Source organism: Crocuta crocuta, unplaced genomic scaffold, assembly GCF_008692635.1.
Source record: "Crocuta crocuta isolate KB4526 unplaced genomic scaffold, BGI_CrCroc_1.0 scaffold124, whole genome shotgun sequence".
NCBI lineage: Eukaryota > Metazoa > Chordata > Mammalia > Carnivora > Hyaenidae > Crocuta > Crocuta crocuta.
The window spans coordinates 10,490,544-10,507,628 of record NW_027551573.1 but is presented as its reverse complement, the minus strand read 5'-3'; the positions used below and the strand labels follow the sequence as shown (position 1 = coordinate 10,507,628).

General features: G+C 36.5%; 1 protein-coding gene across 3 annotated transcripts in view; it reads left to right on the top strand.

Moving 5' to 3' along the window:
- PHKB (phosphorylase kinase regulatory subunit beta) overlaps positions 1-17,085 on the top strand; it is a 237,841-nt gene that overhangs the window by 181,195 nt on the left and 39,561 nt on the right. For all 3 annotated transcript variants that reach the window (XR_013331934.1, XM_077751419.1, XM_077751418.1), the window contains 9 exons: positions 1,286-1,369; positions 1,815-1,919; positions 3,337-3,419; positions 3,616-3,706; positions 9,080-9,141; positions 9,228-9,390; positions 10,522-10,603; positions 12,393-12,450; positions 14,800-14,890. Coding sequence is in view for 2 of the 3 variants with exons in the window: in XM_077751419.1 (XP_077607545.1) it covers positions 1,286-1,369; positions 1,815-1,919; positions 3,337-3,419; positions 3,616-3,706; positions 9,080-9,141; positions 9,228-9,390; positions 10,522-10,603; positions 12,393-12,450; positions 14,800-14,890 (819 nt within the window). In the remaining variant the exon portion in view is untranslated. The remainder of the gene's footprint in view (positions 1-1,285; positions 1,370-1,814; positions 1,920-3,336; positions 3,420-3,615; positions 3,707-9,079; positions 9,142-9,227; positions 9,391-10,521; positions 10,604-12,392; positions 12,451-14,799; positions 14,891-17,085) is intronic.

Genomic DNA, 17,085 nt, shown 5'->3' with positions numbered 1-17,085 from the left:
GAAAATGGTCAACCATAAATTATCTGAATTCAGTAGTTTAAAACTAAGATTAAATATCATTTTCACCCAAGAAAAAGTCCTATGCACTGTTAATGCCAAGGTAAATTGGTCCATTATTTTTACAGGGTGACCAATCTGGCATTATATCGTAAAGAAAACATATATTCTCTTTGATCCAGCTAGTCTAGGAAATTATCCTACAGAAACAATAGTACACCATCCAGAGATGTTTATTGAATTAGTTTTGACATAGCAAAAAGTTGGGAACTACCTTCATCAAGGGATAGGTGTTAAATAGAATTGGGTAAGGAAGCTTCTTATTGGATTAAGTGCTCAGTTCTTGCACTGATTAACATCTGATTCAATCCAAGTCTATCTTCTACTTTGTAGAAATTCCAGAAGTTTCTTCTCCACTGTGGCACCCTTTTCTGTTTTACAGTAATGAGTGTTACAGATATTTTTCCAGATCTTTATATTTCTTCCGTCATTTCAGCATTGAAATGTACAGTAAATGCATAGACTCAGTTTACCATCTTGAAACTGGAACACCACAGTACTGAATTTTAACAACTAGGACACCAAATAGATATATATAGTCTATAAACCAATTTATGTAAATATATACATATTGATTTATGTGTGTAATATGGACATATAATTATCTGTGTACTTTAAAATCTGTAACTCTGTCTATACTTCACCTGTTTTTTAGGGCTCACACAATAACTTACACTTCCTTCAACATACATCAAAATGCAAGAGTTGTTACCTATGGGGTTGTGAGAGTAAACAGCACCATTCACTTGGAGCACATGGCTTAAATTTTTCATAAAATTCATATGATCATAAAAATCAATAAAGATGCGTTCCATTTTTGTGGGAAATACTTGAAAGTCAGAATCTAGTAGGAGATGTGAGGCCCTGAATTTTAAAACTTTAATCAGATTTTTTATCACACAGGAAACATTTGTCTCTTTGTGTTCTTTTATGAATTGGACAGAGCCATGTAAGTTGTACACTTATGATAGCACAAGAACAATGTAAAATTTTAGAATGTTGCTAAGCAGATCTGCAAAGATATGTACTCAAATCTCTCAGTGTCCCCAAATCTAGGTTTACATCATTGGCTGGCTTGTTTTCCTACGAATCTATTGAATAAGGTTTCCCTGGCCATTTTTGCTCTGGAAAGGTCAGAAGTTAGCAGGGCATAAGGGGGACATAGGGGACAAAAAGGAAAAGCATGAATTCTTCTTGCCTAACTGATTTATAAATTTATGTCTTACAGGCTTATTTCCACCTGGGTATCAATGAAAAATTAGGACTCTCCGGAAGGCCAGATAGGCCCATTGGCTGCCTCGGTACATCAAAGGTGCTTATGAAATTTCTTGTGGAGCAGTATTCAGATTATAAAACCGCAGAATGAAATGATGTGTAACCTGCTATGCATCCATTCTCATGTTTCATTATGTACTTAGGCTGATTATCTGAATTATTATTTTCTACAAGTAAATCTTACTATTTATTTTGTATGATATCACAGAAGTCTTCTAGACTAGATGAATAAGCATCTTACTGCTGTATTGTTTCTGAACATTGTAGTTTTATTCAAATAAAACTTTGAAGTTTTATTCAAACAGAAGCTTTTTCCATCACAGTAGAGGTGGATTGCTCTATTAGTATACTGATCTCACTGATAAAATCAAGAAACTTTAAAATTTCTTAATCAGTTTTAATTTTTATTAGGACTTATGCTGCTGTACCTGTGTCTTTGGTTCTGTTACATATATATATATATTTTTAATTATCTTTTACAGATATATCGCATTCTAGGAAAGACTGTGGTTTGTTACCCTATCATCTTTGACCTAAGTGATTTCTACATGTCTCAAGATGTTTTACTGCTGATAGATGACATAAAGGTAGCTTCAGAGCCCCTTTTTACTGAAATTGGATGACTTTGTTTCTGATTTTATCATATGTTATTAAATTGAGTGCTCGTGCTTGTCTGTGACACTGGGTTAACACAGTACAAAATATGAAAGTAACACAATGTCTGTGTAGCTTTGGAGAAAGAGTTAAATTGCCTGCAGCATTAGAATAATAAATGAAGTATGTTTTATATAAAGTTGTATGCCTTTGCTTGATAGACCATTCTACAAATGGGATGAAAATATATAGTTTATAAAGCAGAGGGGGCATCACGTTCATATGGCAGCAGTAGCTTTTCTCTTTTTGAACTAAAGCTGAGTTAGCAAAATAATTATATTTATTAAGAATGTCAAAAAAAACTTCAACTAACTTGTAACACCCACTCAGTTAAAAGTCTCCTCAACTCCCTTTTCCATGTGCAAGGTAGAGAAGCTTAGAGTCATGGTTGAGAGCATAAAGTCTAGAGCCAGATTACATTTATTAAGATTTTGTCTCTACTGTTTATTTACTATCTGTGTGATCTCTGGCAAGTTACTTAACTTCTCTGTGTCTCTTTTCTCATCTATTTAACTGAATAATAATAAGGATATTCTGAGAATTAAATGAGTATGTAAAGCACTCAGAATAGCGCCTGACACATGGTGAAGTGTTATGTAAGTCTTTGATATGATGATGATAACGACAATAGTAGAAATTGAGTCAAAAAAAAAAACACCTCTTTCCACATTTCTGATGGTCTGTATAGATTCTGTCTAGGGTCTTCTATCTGCTATAATAAATGCACAATACTGTGGAGTGAAGATTAATCTTCTAAAAGACAACCCTGAGTTGATTTTTCCTCCCATTCTTTGTTTTTTCTTTTTTAAGTATTTATTTTAACTCCAGTATAGTTAACATACAGTGTTATATTAGTTCCAGGTGTACAATATGGTGATTCAACAATTCCATACATCACTGGGTGCTCATCACAACAAGTGCCCTCCTTAGTCTCCATCACCCATTTCATCCTCCTACCAACCTCCCCTCTGGTAACCATCAGTTTGTTTTCTATACTTAAGTCTCAATTTCTTGATTGGTTTCTCATTTTTGTTTCCCCCTGGGACCATTCTTGAACTGTATTTTTTAGGCCACCAAAAAAGAGCAGCCTTAAAATATTTACAATCTGATTACTTCTAAGAATAAAGCTTAAAATCAAAGAAGTTTCAAACTTAACTTGTATATGATCATACTTGTAATATGTATGTATCAGAACATTTCTACCCCTATTAGTCTATACTATCTAGGATTTGACTGTGAATTATTTTGATGTATGAGAGTTTTGTTGGCTCTTTGCCATGACTGGTTAAACATCCTGATCAGCTCAGATATGGTACCATTACATTCTACCTCACTCTTCTGTTTTGATAGAATGCACTACAGTTCATTAAGCAATACTGGAAAATGCATGGACGTCCACTTTTCCTTGTTCTCATCCGGGAAGACAATATACGGTAGGTTGATGAAAAAAGTGAGGTATGCCCATCTTACCATCTTTAACACTGTGAACCCTTTGGCAGCAGGGCTTTCTCCTATTTTATCTCTGTCAGCATGTGGCAGAGTGACTTGCATATGTAAAAGACACTTAGTATTAGATTTTTTCTAATTCTGTTGTTAATCACCTTTTGTTTGTCTGTTTATATTTTTTAGAGGTAGCCGATTCAACCCCATATTAGATATGTTGGCAGCCTTTAAAAAAGGAATGGTTGGAGGAGTCAAAGTTCATGTTGATCGTCTACAGGTAGTCTTCTAATTTTAGTGTGTTTTGTTTTCAGGACAAATAATGCATAGATGCAGCTGTATTTCTTCATATATGTTCTGTTTAAGGCTTTTGTCTTAAGCTTTATTCTGTGCCTACCTTCCTGTTCCTGTTGTAACCATCTGTTTATCTCATCCCTTGCATCTGATGCTTGAACAATTGGAGTGGCTTCCCAACCTGAATTTTAGACATTAATAGCTCATCTCCAGCCTCTGTTTTGCAGTTGAGGAAGCTGGTGCCCAGAGTGGTGAAGTGACCTGCTGTATGAGCTTGTGCCTATAGGCACAGGTACAAGTTGCCTAACTCCCTGGTCCAGTATTCTTTTCCCTGCTCCATAGTAACATCCAACCTGGAGATAATCTCCGTTCTTCAGTTCAGGACTTCACAGCATTGTCTTCTCAACTCCTAAATAACAAAGCCCCTTGTGGTTCCCTATTAGTCAGAACAGCCTCCCTGCCCAGTTATCTTCTACTAAACACTCTTTGTGCTTCAGCCAATACAGATGAATTACTGTGTTCTGACTTTGTGAGGTTCTGCCCCTCAGCTCATGCAATTTCCCCTGCCTGGAATAAACTTCCTTCTTTCAAGATGAATGTTCTCTAAAATCTTACCAAATTAAAAAAAAATTTTTTTAATGTTTTATTTCCGAGAGAGAGAGCATGAGCAGGGGAGGGTCAGAGAGAGAGGGAGACACAGAATCTGAAGCAGGCTCCAGGCTCTGAGCTGTCAGCACAGAGCCCGACATGGGGCTCGAACCTACAAACTGTGAGATCATAATCTGAGCCGAAGTCGGATGCTTAACCAACTGAGCCACCCAGGTGCCCCTAAAATCTTACCAAATTTTAGGAGTGACTGGGTGACTCAGTTGGTTAAGTGTCCAACTCTTGATTTCAGCTCAGGTCATGGTTCAAACCCCGTGTCGAGCTCTGTGTTGACAGGAGACAGAGCCTGCTTGGGATTCTCTTTCACCTCTCTCTCTGCCCCTCTTTCCTACTCACACATGTGCTTTCTCTCTCTCTCTCTCTCTCTCTCTCTCTCTCTCTCTCTCAAAATAAATAAAATAAAATAATAAAATAAAAATAAAAATCTTACCAGACTTTAGGGCCAGTTCTGCAAAATCACCTTGAACATCCTTTTATGACCTTTGACATGAACTACCTTTTTTTTTTTTTAAATGTTTTATTTATTTCTAGGAGAGAGAGAGACAGCGTGAGCAGGGGAGGGTCAGAGAGAGAGGGAGTCACAGACTGAAACAGGCTCCAGGCTCTGAGCTGGCAGTCAGCACAGAGCCCGAAGCGGGGCTCGAACCCACGAACCGCGAGATCATGACCTAAGCGAAAGTCGGACGCTTAACCGACTAAGCCACCCAGGCGCCCCTGACATGAACTACCTTGATTGTAGTCCATCATGGACTTAAGTGCCTTACTTATTTCCTATGAGAAATTGTGATTATCTCATAGAATCTTTCATGCAGTAGGTTCTCAATATTGAAGAAGAAAGGAAAATTTATAAAGAGACCTATGTACCTATGTAGGTTATATTACAAATGGCATGTTTACCTACTCATTCATCAGTGCTTGTGTTTTGCATACTTCATTTTTATCTAAGTTTTCTTTTTTTTTTTCATCTTTTCCTTGTTACTTTCTGTCACTTTCTGTTACTATTCCTTTGTCTTTTTGATGAAGTCATTTATCAGGTAGTCTGTTGGCAAGAGCTCTTTTTGTTGGGGGAAACCCCAGCTGGAAATATCTGGAGATTTTTTTTTTCTCCTAGGCTTTTCAGTTTCCAGAATAATCATCTAACCTCTTGTGTGAAGGGCATGCATTTTGCTTTCATATGTTGAGAACAAGTTGAGGAAGAAGCCAGGGAGTCCCACTTTCACCTTAATCTATTGTTGAATATTTGTGTCTCCTGCTCTCTGCTGTGCCCAATACCCTTGAGTACAGTCTTTAACCAGAGAATAGGCTTCTTTTCATCTTGTAGAACTGAAACTTTATACTGATTAAACAACAACCCCTCATCCTCCCACCTTAGCCTTCTTCTTGTCTTTAAAATAGTAAATGAAAATGGCATCTATATGCTTCTCTTGGATTTTATATCAAGCCCTTTCAGTTTCCTTAGTCTGATCCACAGGCTGTCTTCTCACTGGGCCTCAGCCTCCCTGTGCAGCTTCATCCTCCAGGATCTTTCCATGCAACGCATTCCCAGCCCTGGTTTCCACTCTCCAAGTATGCTGGGTACTTTCAAAATTCCCGAATGTAATGGAAATTTTTTCCTGCTCATGCTGTTATTCTACTCTAGAGTTGCCTTTTTTTCTTTTTCTTTTTCCTTCGAAATACTTTAATTTTATAACTTAGGTCAATGTTACCTGTTTAGTGAAGTCTCCAAGGTTGAACTAATTTCTCATTCCAGTGTGTTTCTGTGGCATTTTGCTTGAACCTATGCTATATCTCTTAATTTAGGTGTAGCTAGTTTCTTTAGTCTGCTTCTCTTTGTGGATTGAAAACTCTTGCAGGCCAAGCTTGATTCATCTCTGAATTCCCAGTTATCTGCTCACTGCCGTTCTCTCTGTAGGAAATGTGTAAATATTGGTTCACTGATTCACCAGATATTGATTGAGCTCTCTCTCTAGGCACTGGGGATAAAATAGTGAAAAAAAATATACAAGGTCTCTGATCTCATGGAACTTATTCTAGTGGGAGAGCCAAACCAAACCAAACCAAAAAAAAAAAAAAAAAAAAANCAGGTAGGGATGCAGGATGATAGGATAAAGTGCAGTCTTTGGTAGAATGTTCAGCTAGAAAGGATCTTCATGGGATAGAATTAGGTATTTCAGAGCAAGATACCTTTTTGAATATTATATTTCAGTTGACATACATATAATAATATTAGGTTGTTTAATTACAATCAGAACTAGAGTATTAATGTCTAGTAAATTAATCATAATTGTAATGTTTTGTATAAAACTAATTTAGGATCCTCTGTTAACAAACTGAATTTTTTAAATCAAAAGCTCTAGAGACTATTAATGGAATTTAACATTTGCCTATTAACATTTACCTTATGGGCTTAATCAGTATATAGGGTGGATAGGCTAATAATAGAAAATATTAAAATGATTTTTCTGTGTTTTCAGAATTAACTATTAGCATTGAGCATCAAATAATTTTTGACTCTTCTCTTTTTTCCATGCTTCACATTTTTACAGTCCATTATCAAATCTGGTTTTCTCTACCCTCAGAATATCCAGAATCTAACTACTTCCCATCACCTCTAACACTAACATCATGGCTAGGTTGCTGTCATGCCTCACCTAGATTTTTACAGTAGTTTCCTAAATTCCTAACTGCCCTAAGACTGTTAACATATTCATACTCTACCTGAATATAAGGCAGTTAGATTTTGTCACATATCAAGCTTCCAATGACTTTCCGTCTCACATAAAATGAAAACCGAAGTCTTTCCAGTGGTCTTTGGACCTTTTTTCTGACCTCATCTCCTAATGATCTCCCCAGTTTACTGTACTTCATCCACCCTCTCCTCCATACTACTTTAAAAATACTACTACTTCTAAAGCACATCAAGCATGCTTCTGCCTCAGGACCTTTGCACTTGCTGTTCCCTCAGCCCTGCACACCCTTCCTTAAGATCCACGTTGTTGACTACCATCTTTCCTTCAGTCTCTGCTTACATGTCACCATACTAGAGAAGTCTTTTCTGCTCACCTGTATAAAATGGCAAGACCTCTTCCTCCTACTCCCCCACCCCACTTCCCATCCTCTATCTTTGTTATTTCTACTTTGCCCTTAACATCATCAGACATAACATATTTAGTTTTTTTGTTTATATTGTACTCCCTACACATACTTAAGGTCAATTTCAAGAAAGCAAGGATTTTGTGCATTTTATTCTTATATCCTTAATACCTAGCAGAGTGCCAGAAATATGGTAGTTATTCCATAAATATTTGTCTAACAAACCAGTGAGTTAGATGTATAGATGCGAGCCTGAATCTTAGGAAGTAATCACTCAACAGACTTTTATCATGCTCAACACTGTTATCTGCCCAGGCACAGACTGCTCTCAGACCCTGACTATTGCTGGGCCACATGAAAATGTGCAGATTGGTTGCACATTTGGCCTTCTTCACTCAAACTCTGCAAAGAGGCTTTAGTATGATTGCCAGTAATATGTCCATCCTGACATTGTAGTGGGTATTTGTTGATGATCTACTTTTGTTTATGAGTTTCCACCAAAGGAGAAGGCAGCACAACTCTGGGTGGTGAGCCAACAAGTGCAGCATTTCCTGTGTCATGCTGCTTCATATTTGAAAAGAACAGTGTGAAAATAAAGTAACTAATATATCCAAGACAGTTTGATTGAAGAATTACATTTTTAAAATAATAATTTTATGGCTTTTTTAATGCAGTACATTTCTCAATTTTATCTGACAGCTCGTCAGATAATTAAGAGTGACACGTATTGCTAAAAAACCATTGTGGGTTATCATTCACCTATGTTCTTTACCATGAACCAAAAACAAACGAAAACTGTGTTTGAGTTTGGCCTTATGTAGTTTGCTAACCTGTAATCAGGAACTAATGAAAAATAAAATACTGAATATGGGTTGCCAGAATGTAGAGAAGCACTGGCCTCGATAATCAACACCTTCATGATCCTGAAAACAGAGACTTGGCAGTATCCCATCATTGGATGGCCCTGAAATATTACGGTAACAGGATCCAAAGTGCAATTTCATATCATCTTTTCCCAACACAATTTTAGTATTTCTGGTTGTTTTTTTATTTCAAACTATTTTTAAACATTTTAATATGTACTGAATTTTAATTCCAGCTTAAAAATAATTGCCCACACTTCTAAGAAGAGAGAGAAAAATACGGTTCCTTTCATGTTGACTTTCCTATTTATTATGACCCATGAACTTAGAGCTTGATTTATATGTTCTTTTTTTTTTAGGTTATGTATTTATTTTGAGAGAGAGAGGGAGTGAGAGAGTAGGGGATGAGCAGAGAGAGAATCGCAAGCAGGCTCTGCACTGCCAGTGCATAGCCTGATGTAGGGCTCAGACTCACAAACCACGAGATCATGACCTAAACCAAAGTTAGACACTTAACCAACTGGGCCACCCAGGTGCTCCTATATGATCTCTTTAAGGTTTTGTTATATGTGAAAACTTGTCTGATTTTAGAATGCTCATTTAAAAAATTACTTACGAGTTGTGTGTAGTAAACTTTTTTGAAATATTATATACTTACAGAAATGCATATACACAGATCACAAGTGTATGACTTAATGAATTTAAGATTTGTGAATAGTTTCTCAATTACATTTCAGACACTAATATCGGGAGCTGTAGTAGAACAACTTGACTTCCTACGAATCAGTGAAACAGAAGAGTAAGTCCTTTTGGGTTATTGTTAGAAAAGCAGGAAATTAGAATTAGAAATACAGGAAATCTGAAACTTTTTCTTTTAATTTCTAGGCTTCCAGAATTTAAGAGTTTTGAGGAACTAGAACTTCCCAAACATTCAAAAGTCAAACGACAAAGCAGTACCCCCAGTGCTCCTGAACTAGAGCAGCAACCAGATATCTCCATTACTGAATGGAAGAACAAGCCCACCCATGAAATTCTTCAAAAACTGAATGTGAGAAAGATGTATTTCCCATATGACTCTGAGTGAGGTTGGCAGGCAGGAATTCTCAGGGGCAAGCCAGAAGGTAGATAGAAGTACCTGGGAATAGATGGCCTCTCTCTATATTAGGGACAGTAATGAGAGATTTTTCTTATGGTCTAACGTTAATTAACATGGATGTCTTAAAGATGCTTAAGGAGTAGGGATAAATTGGGTTGCCTTGGGTATGCAGGTATTAAATGAGCCGTTAAAGAAGTTATGTCAGAAATAGTTACCTTTGGGATCTCCAGACTTCTTATTTAGTACACTTCCCCTCCTTTTCCCAATTTAGATCTTCTCTCCTGCCCCAGCATTTAGGTCTTAATGCTTGCTGTAAGTCTCTCCAGTCAGTGAGGAAAGCAATCCTCTGACCACATTCATGTGAATATTATGTACTAACCTAATTTTTACCTTCCCTAAGATTATTTGCATTTTAAAAGAGGTGGGGTGAGAGTGGGGCTTAGTTGTTATTAAAGGAAATGAAATTCTAATGATAGAACTAAAACACTAAGACATCTTCTTGGGCCATACCACAAATTTGAGCATGCAGGTTAAATATATCTTTCCAGACATTATTAGTCCTTGTTATTGACTGACATTATACATAAATCTCCATTAACATGGGTATGATATGGTAGGTATAAAACACATAGCATGGTGCCATAATACATATAAAGCACTCTGTACATGTCGCCTTCTTTTATCCATCTCCTCATAATGGATTGATAGCAGCACAGTCTCTCATTTATAAATATGCAATGCCCAAAAGGGAATGGTTGAATGACATGGCCAAATTCCTCAGTGAATGGCAGAATCAAGTATTAATCAAATATTAATGCTTGTAGACATGTTATATCCCTTGCTTATCTTATTTCCTGGATAATTTGATTATTAAATACTACCCCATCAGGAAGCCAATTTGTCTACTCTCTGTCTCCAAGTTAACTCAGGTAAATAGTTGTGTAATGTCATCTAATGCTTAATAGTATAACATTTTATCATTAATTCCATAGCAGATTTCCTCTCTGCATCATGTGATTACATCTCTGTGGTTACTTTTGTACCCATTTTATTCCACTGACTCACAGTGATTTGTATCTCTAGGACTGCAGTTGTCTGGCTAGCCAAGTCATCCTGCTGGGTATCCTGCTCAAAAGAGAAGGCCCTAACTTCATCACCAAAGAAGGTAAGTGTACATGCCTAAGAGAAAATGTTTAAATAATGAGACCTCTCTATTCTTGGGTATATATCAAATATACCTTATGAATAGATACTAAAATGTTAATGTTGTTTTATCCTCCATTAAACCTTGTTTTAATCCTTTACATGGAAAATGTTTACTCATCCCCCCTAGAGTAGAGGAGACTGATGTATGAACTCCTAAACTGTTTTCACGCAGTGATGCTTGTTTGTTTCTCTGACTGTCTGAATGGTGTTAGAGCCTGATTCTACCTGTGACTGTTAACCTCTGATGACTTCTTTCATAGCTGTTTATTGACAGTTTCCATTTCCAGTTTCATTCTCTGTCTTTTTAAGAACAATATTGAATCGTTAAGGCTATAAAAATTAGTTCCTTCATGGTCTGCAGCAGCCATTTGAAATGGAACATGGCTTTTAATAGATTTGTGCTCTAAACATTGTTAATAAAAATAAATCATTTCTAATGATGTCCACTCTGCATTAGGATATAACCCAATTACCCCTGAAATCCACACTTGTGTGTCGAGTCACTTGAATTCTACATCATGGTCTGCTTCTGTCATTTTATTATATAGAATAATATAGAATACATTCTAAGACACTCAAAGTTTTTGGCTCATCTGAAAGTCCTCTGTTAAAGGGATATGTTGATTTGGTTAGAATTAGAAACTGAGTCAGTATTCTGAACAGCAGTGTGATTAATAAGATTTATAGTTTTGGTAGTGAACAAACATAATTGTGTATTCAAATAAGTTGTACTTAGTTTTTACATTATTGTAGCTAAGAGATAAACTTCTTGAATATTATACATGTCACATGAATAGTCTTAATTTTCTTAACTGATTAAAGGCAGAAAAACTTTCAGCATATTTCAGACAGAATCCTTCATGTTTTTAATTAGTCTTGAAACTGAGCAGAATCCCAATTATATTGAGGACATGATTGAAATTCATACTTTAACTAAAACAATAGGATTTTTATAAAAAGCAAACATTTTATTAGGAACCTGGAATTCAGACTAGTTACTTTAGTAGTGCTTTAAAATAAAACAAAATTTATATAAAATAGTTTATAATGAGAATGCTGAGAGAATTATTTTTAAAACTATTTTTATAAACTTGGGAATAATACTAATCTTTTCTTAGATATTTGAGAGACTGAGTTTTTAAATCTGTAAAATCATACACATTGAAAATCATAAGCATCTACAGAATTGAATATAATTTTATCCAATTTGTTATAAAGCTATAAAAACAAAATGGTAAAATGATAAAGATACTGTTCTCTACCCTTGTTTCCTTTTTGCTACTCTCTCCTGTCACCATCATTAATTTATTGATGACAAGCCAGTCATGAGGCCAAACCACATGTTCATTGCCAAAGAATGAAGTCCATGGTGTCTTTTGAGGACCAGTATGTATTGGAAGGATCATGCACATAACAGTGTCTCTGTAAAGTTTTGTGAAACTTTAAATGAAGAATCATATATATTCAGAGTCTATAGTATTTGTTCAATTTGCTGTATTTTGTTTATTTTCTTTTGTAAATTAAAATAACTTATTTTTATTTGTTAAAAACTTAGATTGCATATTACTTAAGAAGACAATAAATTTCAAGAAATAAAGTACTCAGCAAAATCATATGCTCAAACTAAATAGTAACAAGGGCTGGGACATTCACACTTTACATTTGGGTCACATATTTGAATAAATGTTATGCATTTAATTAAAAGGTTTTTTTTTTTTTCAACAAAGACTCTATTATCTAATGTCTAGGTACCGTTTCTGATCACATTGAGAGAGTCTATAGAAGAGCTGGCAGCAAAAAGCTTTGGTTCGTATTAGTGTCTTTGTCATAATGTTTTATTTTTGGTGTTGTCATGTTTAAAGGCATAAATATAAAATAGACCAATCTTAAAAATGATTATTCAAATTTTTACTTTCTTTTAATTTTAGAGAGTGTGAATGAGGGAGAGGGGCAGAGGGAGAGAGAAAGAAACCTAAGCAGGCTCCATGCTTAGTGTGGAGCCCACCATGGGGTTTGATCCCATGACCCTGGGATCACCACCTGAGCCTAAAATCAAGAGTCAGATGTTCAACCGACGGAGCCATCCACGTGCCCCAAATTTTTACTTTTAAACTCCAAGGTTATGACATGATTCTGTCTACTTTCAAAGGATCTGCCTACATTCCATTGTATCATGGCTTTCCCAAGATATTAAAAATAATGTCTAGGAAAAAAGACCTCCATAGGAATAGAAACTAGAAAGTATATTCACTAGAGTGAGATGCTAATGAGGCTTCCCTACACTGCACCTGCTCTGTCCCAGCAAGGTGCTTTAGGTTCTACTTTGTATTCAGGAAATAGATTCTGTGATCATAGAAGGCCATGAAAAGAGACCAATGGTTCATTTAATCATAAGCAAATATAATAGAAGGCAGTTCTCTCACCTCTTAAGTTAGAATGAATCCCAGTGATTATAGTTGCTTCATGTAAAATAACTAATATGTTCTGCAAAAGTAGTCTCCCAGGGATTGAAAATAATTAGGTAAGTTGAGATAAAATTGTTTCAATTCACAGTTGAGGTAGTTATGCCTACATGCATAGCCTCTGTATTTTGAAGCAATTCTAACCAATTTACTGGAAGAATCTAACATTTTAAAAGTAAGAGTACATGTATTTTTTTAAAAACCCATTATTATCTCATCTTGAAAAAAAAGATTTCAAGCAATGTCATTAGAAACTTTCATAACCTCGATGAGCCTCAGGTTTCTAATCCCTAAAGTAAGAGAATTTGACAAAACAATTTCTTAGCAGTATTTCAACTCTATGATTTATAATAAATATATCATTCCAACCCAGAAGAAATAATATAATAATCCTCTTGCTAAATCTCAAATTTTCACTGAAAATTCTCAACACAGTAAGGCATATAAGCCAATAGATGTTGCTTTTAAGCCAGTAAGTTTCAAATGTGGTCTATAGTCTTATTTTTTGCTAAGCAGACCTGTTTTTCTTTATGTTATTATGCTTGGATTGTAGATGAAGCATTAACTAGTACATATTTAGAATGGTGTTATGTTTAAAAGAACAAATGCCTGGAAGTTTATTTACTGTATTTTCCCTTTTATGGCTTTCCACTGACACACCCAGGTTGGCGGTACGCTACGGGGCTGCCTTTACCCAGAAATTTTCTTCCTCTATAGCCCCACACATTACTACTTTTCTGGTACATGGGAAACAGGTAACATACACAGAATGTGGAGAAACTCAAGCTGCTTGAAATGTGTGGGCTTCTTTGCACTATGAGGGTTAAGTATGTCTTTTGGTCTTAAAGTGTGTGGGCAAAAGCTTCTCTAAAAGTAGAAGTGTTTGTTTCACTAACTTTATCAGTTATTGACTTAATTTTCTACTAGTCCATCTATGTTGAGATTAAAATATAAATGTGTTTTATAGGTCAGCATACATGATATCCTGAAATACAGGAAAACAGTTTTAAGCCTATATTTTCATTTTATTTTCTCCATCTAGAAGTTTCACATGAATTTTACTTTTGAGGGAAAAAATGTCTTATATATTGCATGTGCCATGCTTTAAAAAAAATCTGTTCTCTCTACAGTCTGAGACTTTTTCAGAAATGTAAAAATAGCAGTGTGAATTCCTTCCTCCAACATTCTGGCTTTATCAGAAAAAAAATGCTGGTATTTCATTGTGTCACTTCCTAAAATTGACTACTAAGCGAGTCCCCAAATCCAGGGATTTGGTTATCTAGGCACCAAAAGGAACATGATTTAAAGTGGTTATAGGAATAGATGACATTTATCAGTGACAGACTTAATAATGAATTTTTTAATGCAAAATCAGAATCCTCACTTAATTCCTTCCCCCAGTCCCCATCAAAGAAAGGGATGGTTAGGCTCCCTTTTACTTTCTTTTTAAATTGATAATGACACAAACAGTGCTGGTAACAGAGGTGAGAATGAGAGATCCCCCCTAATTCTGGATGGTCTACAGGTTGGGGGACTTCAGCTATTAGGTCCAGTGTCTTAGGCTCAGTATTTCCTCCAAATTATTATGTGAGGACTTAACTGCACATTTTTCAGTCTCTTCCATCAGGGGCCACATTCATTCATCATCTTTTAGATTTGTCAACCTCTGGCATGCTCTTTTCTTTGCCCCCAGGTCGGTTGTGCGCTGTGCAGCAAGTCTTTTAAGTAAAGTAGTGGACAGCCTCGCCCCATCCATTACTAATGTTTTAGTGCAGGGCAAACAGGTAAGTGTCTGATTTTCAGACTCTCACTTGGTCACAATCACAAATTTCTGGATAGGAATCTTGCTTTTAAATCTGGCAAGCCTCTCAACCGCATTAACAATGGCTCAGGCATTTCTACAGAAGGCTTTTTCCCCAAGCAAAAACCTGGTCTTAAAGATGTACAGTTACTAAGTAGACCACCTCTTTTTCCTGCTATACCTTAGAGCAGTGATTTTCAATTCCTATGTTGAGATTAGTGAAGATGCTGACCCAGAAAATGGACTAATTAATACCTACTGAGTTACTCCAGAGAGGTTTAGGATAGGCAGGACAAAGACAGGTGAATAATGAAGGGCACATTTTTCCTTCTACTCCATATGAGAGTCTTCTCACCCTTAGAAATACATTGGCTCCCCAAATCCTTAACCTCTTGAGCCACCTCTCCCTATAGCTCCTCCACTCCTATAAGGGACAGCTCTTGGCAGTTCCTCTCACAGAGCCATCTCTATCTAGTTAGCGACAGCCCTTCTCTCCACTGAGTTCTCAAAACAAGCTCATGACACCTTCTCACAGTCCACCCTGGATTCCATCCCATTTCAGTGTGTGTCTTTCTACTCCAGGGTAGGCTGTGAACTCCTGAAAGTCAGGGCCCAGGTCTGGTCCTGTCCCAGCATGGGGTCTGGCTTGGAGTAAGCACTTGATGAATATGACTTGAATTGAGCCTGTGCATGTGGTTATGCAGAGTGGAATGTGGCTGCTCCTTTTTTGTTTTGTTTTTCAAAACCTCTAATTACCTGGCTGAACCATCATTTGGTTGGAATGAAAAGCTGTTTGCTTTCTTTCTCTTTAGGAATGTGTGTGCTTTATTGTGTTTTCTTGACAGTTAACCTAGGGATATAATAAACTTTAATATGAAATACTTGTAACCCTCTTTAATAGAATCACCCCACTGCTTATATTTCAGGGCTCTTAGTTCATTAAAATTGAAATTATTTCATCTTGACATCCAGCTTGAAATGTTAGAATAGTAAGTTATTTTATCCTGTAACATTTAATAACAATGACAAAACAATAATGCTAATTAAAAACTCTTAAGGAAAAGTTAAATCACTTTCACATATGTTATTATCTCTATTTTCTCCAAATTATTAAAAGGTAGAATTTTCATCCTCATTTGTCAGCTGCATAGACCAAGTTACAGGAAGTACCTTATCCAGTACCCTTTCTCACCACGGTCCTCACCTCTAGCCATAGTCTTGTATTGTTGTGTGGACTGAACCACCTCTGAAAGAAAGTAAATGGACTTTGAGAAGTTATTTTTCCTTGGATTTTAGGTCCCTGTAGTATATCTGAAAATACAGTTAATTCTATATGAGAAGGTTTTGGAGATCTTTGTGGTCACTGGCACCTGACACTTGGAGAGGGATAGGTTAGTCATGTCCATTCTGTGCATTATATAGAGGCGCTTGCAGCCTGTGATCCTGATACTCTACTCCCCATGTCCTGGAAGGCTTGCATCCTGTCCTGAGGCTGTGGCTGGACCATTGCCCATCAGACCATCACATATCCCAGGGAAACAGTCACTTAAGAGCTGAGTAAGCCTGGGAGGCTGACAGCTCAGTGCATGAAGTCCATTCACTGACTGCATCTTACCCCTTTACAAAAAAGAAATGAGAATGGAGCATTCAATGTTCGCATTTGCTCATTTAAGAAATGCTGAAAGTTAATACTGTTTCAACAAAGCACTTTCAGATCACCTCAGGCTCTCTGGAATGAAATAGTGGTTTAGTCATCAATGCTCCCAGAGGTAGTGATATGCCTTCTGTTTGTTTTCTTCTTTACACACTGACATTTTAATAAAAGTAATCGCACTTGGACTAACTAGTTGGTGCCACTTGTGACCTAATAAACCAGAAGTTCTCAGTTTTCACTGTATCACAGATTTGGGGCAAAAGACCCCATCTTCTACTCTTTTCCCTCATCTCTGAAAACACAAGGCCCTTTGATAAGCTCTTCATTTTCCCACCTCTTATAATCATGCACTCTCCATGGAAGAAAGAAGGAGAACGGTAATGAGGAGGAAGGAAGGGCTGCAGTCTCTTCTGGGAGACAAGATGCCAAGGATAGAGGAGAGAGAGAGACCAGAGTATTCCTCTTGCCAGCTTCAGCAGCACTCTCTGCTTTGAGTTTTTGTTGTCATTTCCCTCTGTGCTTTT